The 5,210-nt window shown below is 40.0% G+C and overlaps 1 protein-coding gene across 1 annotated transcript; it reads left to right on the top strand.

The window, feature by feature from the left end:
• The first annotated feature begins 849 nt into the window (after positions 1-849).
• On the top strand, positions 850-4,848 carry FRS11 (FAR1-related sequence 11). The gene is made up of 4 exons (XM_012984787.2): positions 850-1,135; positions 1,417-2,451; positions 2,937-3,380; positions 3,980-4,848. The coding sequence occupies exons 2-4, from the start codon at positions 1,471-1,473 to the stop codon at positions 4,607-4,609; spliced, it is 2,055 nt and encodes a 684-aa protein (XP_012840241.2). The 5' UTR covers positions 850-1,135; positions 1,417-1,470; the 3' UTR covers positions 4,610-4,848.
• The last annotated feature ends 362 nt before the right edge of the window (positions 4,849-5,210 follow it).

The raw sequence follows: 5,210 nt of genomic DNA, 5'->3' as shown, positions 1-5,210 counted from the left end.
GTTACTCTAGCATAGGTCGGGTCGGACAATTATCGACCAATTACGTACTCGACTCGACCAATCGATTTTGCTGAATATTTAAAACGATTACCAGCTCGACCATTATGGGTCGAATAATGGTTTGCAACCGACTTTGTTGGGTAAACAATGGGTCGATTGATAGGTATTATCGGCCATCTATTTATTGATTTTTCTCTTATACAATAATAAGATATTTCTAGAAAATATTCAAAATTTTGGGAATGCTTATATTGCAAAAATTTTAACTTTAAAATTAAGAGTTTTTTTTCTATTCAACTTCTACAATAAGTAAATATATCATAAAGAATATGAAATAAATATTATAAAATAATACGTGGAGGTTTATAAATTTGTGTTTTCAGTTTTTGAGTTTTGAGTTTTGACTTCTTTTATATATTTTTCTAAACGTTAAAGAAAATAAGGATTACAATTAATTATTTATAATAAATTTTTATTATTAAAAAAATCGGTTGACTGATATTACCCGACCAACCGACTTTGAGTAAACTAAAAATCACCGACCGACTCATTTATATATGTGTCGGTTCTCGACCAAAAAATTATCGGCTAAAAAAGCGGCTCGGTTGAGCGACATAACCGACCCATGCCCTACCCCAAAAGTTACTAATATTGAAATTAATATAATAATTTACAAAGTAATATTACAATAAAAGAAACTATTATATTAATTTAAAACCTTTAAATTTGCAAATGAGTGACAAAAATGTACAAGTTTTCAATTTAGGGGGTTAAATATAAGTTCTGAATATATCTCTTTATTTTGATAGAAACCATAAAATATAGGGACTAAGTTGAAACATTTGAAAACATAAGTGAAATCAGAACTAATACCAAATCGTCGGCGTCACCAGCCCTAATCCATTTTCCGCCACCACGAACACCGCCAGAAAGCCGTCCTCCACCCCATTCTAGTCCGCTCCGTCCGATTAAATCGCCGCCACGGTGCGCGTGAGCCGCATTTATTTCCGTTCCGGCGGATAAATCGCTTCTCTTAGATTTTACAACACGCCAGCCGCTGTATGCCGGAACTTTGCCGCGGTGGCCTCCGTTCCGATTCCACGAACTCCGTTCCGGCCGCTGTAGCGGCGTTCCGGTGAACCACTCAGCTTCAATTGATTATGTTTTCCTTTCCTTGATTCTGTCTTACAGTTTATAATTTGAGTATGCTATTCATGCTCTATTAGAATCTTTCTATTTTACAATAGAATTTTACCTTATTATTAGGGTTGGTGTAATGAAACATTGCTAGAACTGTGTTTCTGACAAATCTTGCAGCATATGATTCGTTTTGTTGGTTACTTTTGTCCACATTTCTGTTACAAAGTTAGGGTTTTTCCATCCTTTGATTTTGGTGTGGCATTGCATTATATTTAGAAATGGGCCGACGGTAGCATTGAGTAGAAAAAGATCTCGAGAATTCCACAAAAAATGTCCGAAGAAGCTGGAATGATGCTGGTCTACGACGACCCCTCGGATCAAAGATCCATGTCACTCGACGAAACAAGCAGCACCGAGGATTCCCCAAACGGGGCCCACCTATCCCTAGAGTTGACCAACGAAGCCACCACCCCCTACATCGGTCAGCGCTTCCCCACCCACGATGCTGCCTACGAACTCTACACCGAGTTCGCCAAACGCAATGGCTTCTCGATCCGCCGTCACCGCACGGAGGGCAAAGACGGCGTCGGAAAGGGCCTCACGCGGCGGTACTTCGTCTGCCACCGCGCCGGCAACACTCCCGCGAAAGCATCCAGCGAGAACAAACCCCAACGAAACCGAAAGTCCTCTCGGTGTGGGTGCCAGGCGTACATGCGTATAAGCAAGTCTTGCGAATTGGGAGGAGTGGCGGAATGGAGAATAACGGGGTTTGCAAACCACCACAACCACGACCTTCTAGAAGCTAACCAAGTTCGTTTTCTCCCTGCTTATCGAACGATCACAGAATCAGACAAGAATCGAATACTCATGTTTGCGAAAACCGGGATTTCGGTCCAGCAAATGATGAGGCTGCTCGAGCTCGAAAAATGCGTGGAGCCAGGTTATTTGCCCTTCACAGAGAAAGACGTGAGGAATTTGCTTCAGTCTTTCAGAAAAGTGGACCCGGAGGACGAGAGTGTGGATTTGTTGAGGATGTGCAGAAGTATTAAGGATAAAGATCCCAGCTTTAAGTTTGAGTTCACTCTTGATGGCAATGGCAGATTGGAGAATATAGCGTGGTCGTACGCCTCGTCTGTGCAGTCTTATGAAATATTTGGTGACGCAGTGGTGTTTGATACCACACATCGTTTGACTGCTTTTGATATGCCTCTCGGAATATGGGTGGGGATGAACAACTACGGCATGCCTTGCTTCTTCGGTTGTGTGCTTCTTCGTGAGGAAAACTTGAGGTCCTTCTCGTGGGCTTTGAAGGTATAAAAAGTGATATTAGAATTTAGAACGTATTTTCAGAGGCTAGCTTTGTTGTCTATTCAGTTAGGGTTTATTGCATTTAGCACCTCCCGTGTTTTCTCTAATTGTCAAAAAACTGTGTATATTAACAAAAATCCCCTTGATGATTCAATTTTATTAGCAAACTATGCCTAAAAGCGCACCATTTAGAGGGTTGTGTGCTAAAAAATTGCATGTTAGGTTTTTTTTTTTGTTGCTAATATTTATAACACAAGGGGTTTTTAGCAATTCGGTATAACATAGAGGTACTAAATGTGATAAACTTTTTCTGATAATGTGATTGACATTCTGTGTTTGGCTTGTTTTGTTGAAGAGAGAGAGTAGTTTATATACGTTCTGGTTTGTGTATGAATGTCAGAGAATAGTTTATATGTTTGCAGATAGGTCCAGTATGTGTGATATCAATAATATCTGCTAACATCGCAGTTCGTGTACGAATGTATTAGGCTTTCACGACATTCATGAACGGGAAAGCTCCACAGACAATACTAACCGACCAAAACATGTGCCTCAAAGACGCAATAGGAATGGAGATGCCGACAACGAAACACGCTCTCTGCATATGGCTTATTGTGGCAAAATTCCCGTCGTGGTTCAATGCAGTTTTGGGTGAAAGATACAACGATTGGAAAACCGAGTTCTATCGGCTCTATAACCTGGAAACGATCGATGATTTCGAACTGGGTTGGAGAGATATGGTGAACTCTTTCGGCTTGCACACAAATAGGCATATAGCTAGCTTGTACGCCCTACGGAATCTTTGGGCACTCCCTTTCTTGAGAAGCCACTTCTTTGCAGGAATGACCACTCCTTCACATTCGAAATCGATCAACGCTTTTATTCAACGCTTTTTGAGTGCTCAAACTCGCCTTGCACATTTTCTCGAACAAGTAAGCTCATTTGTTTATGCTACCTGTATGAAGTTTGTTTAGTGGATTTTATTGCATTTAGTAACCCCTGTGTTATATCAAATTGCTAAAAAACTCCTGGTGTTATTAATATTAGCAAAGAAGCCCCTTATAATGCATCTTTTTAGTACATTACCCCCTAAATAGGGATTTCTATTGAGTTTATTGCACTCAGTAGCCCTGAGTTATATCGATTTGCTAAAAAAACTAGTTATTTTATTGGCAAAAACCCCTTATGATTTTTTTGAGCAATTAGCACCCCTGTTTAGGGGGTGTTTAGGTGGTTGTGTGCTAAAAAGAGTTTGAATCATAGGGTGGTTTTTACCTATAAAATAACATGGGGTAGTTTTTTAGCAATTCGATACAACTCGGGGGAACCGAGTGCAATAAATCAATTTTTTAGCACATTATCACAGAGGGAATTTTTAATAAAATAACACGAGGAGTTTCTTTTAGCAATTAGAGAAAATACAGGGGTGCCGAGGGCAATAAAACCTTATTTAATGAGTTCAAACTTCTCTTCCTCTTCACATTCTTGTTAATCTCCTCCGATTAAAAAAGTACTGTTATTTTACGATCAGGTAGCTGTAGCAGTGGATTTTAAAGATCAAGCAGGAGAACAACAAACGATGCAGCAGAACATTCAAAACATCAGCCTAAAAACAGGGGCACCAATGGAATCACACGCCTCCTCAGTTCTAACGCCTTTCGCCTTTTCGAAGCTCCAAGAACAGCTGGTTATGGCAGCCCACTACGCATCTTACCAGATGGACGGTGGAGATTTCCTCGTCAGACACCACACGAAACTCGAGGGCGGCCGGAAAGTCTACTGGGCCCCACGAGAGGGAATAATCAGCTGCAGCTGCCACCAGTTTGAATTCTCCGGAATCCTCTGCAGGCACGCCCTTAGAGTGCTCTCCACCGGAAACTGCTTCCAAATACCGGAAAGGTATCTGCTACTCCGGTGGAGGCGGATCAGCTTGCCACCTGGCGGCAGACAACCTCAGACGGCTCCTAGGACCGATCAAACGGATAGGGTGCAGTTGCTGCAGAGCATGGTTACGAGCCTTGTGGCGGAATCTGCGAAATCGAAAGAAAGGATGGATTTTGCAACGGAGCAAGTTTCGATTATCCTTTCCCGAGTTAGGGAGCAGCCCGTTTCGAATCCTGGCTTGAGGGAACTATCTTCCACTCATAGGAGTCTTGCTTGAAAAGGAAAGAACATATATATATATAATATATTATATATATATATATTAGAAGACAACTTTTGTAGGATATAGTGAGAGAAAATATACTAGGTAATGATGGAAGGCATGTCTGTAAAGGGGTTATATTGTGACACATTTTTTGTAATTGTTTCTGATGAAAAAAAACCACACACCCTTTGTGTTTTCTCAGACATCTTTTGGGAATATCTCTATTGAGGTGAATGTATAAACATTTTATTATATCAATATATATATATATATATATATATATATATATATATATATATATATATATATATATATATATATTGCATTTATTTATATATTCTTCAAATATATTTATAAATGTAAATCAAACAAATTCATCAAATGGGACTGTAAAAATTGTTGGATGGTGATGTAATTATTGCACATTATGAAACTAACATGCTAAAATGCGCTTGTTTTTTGGTTTGTGTTTTTAGCAGTCACTACAAAAGCAATCTCCTAGAGAGCAGAACTTGATCTGGAATCTCGGGCAAAGGCAGTCGCTTTCGCCGGAGCAACTGCCGACGATAATGTGGTTACAATAGCACTGCCCTGCAGAGCAGAACTTTTTCTT

This window comes from Erythranthe guttata, chromosome 2, assembly GCF_056151865.1.
Source record: "Erythranthe guttata isolate IM_541 chromosome 2, IM_541, whole genome shotgun sequence".
In the NCBI taxonomy this organism is placed as follows: Eukaryota; Viridiplantae; Streptophyta; class Magnoliopsida; order Lamiales; family Phrymaceae; genus Erythranthe; species Erythranthe guttata.
The sequence above is the reverse complement of the archived record's forward strand: the minus strand, read 5'-3'. Positions and strand labels throughout refer to the sequence as shown.

What these genes read in the sequence shown, in the direction of transcription:
- FRS11 (XM_012984787.2), top strand. Translation starts at nt 1,471, where the DNA reads ATGTCCGAAGAAGCTGGAATGATGCTGGTCTACGACGACCCCTCGGAT. An exon ending in CCTTCTCGTGGGCTTTGAAG is followed by an intron (nt 2,452 to 2,936) that starts GTATAAAAAGTG and finishes CGAATGTATTAG; the next exon opens with GCTTTCACGACATTCATGAA. An exon ending in TTGCACATTTTCTCGAACAA is followed by an intron (nt 3,381 to 3,979) that starts GTAAGCTCATTT and finishes TTTTACGATCAG; the next exon opens with GTAGCTGTAGCAGTGGATTT.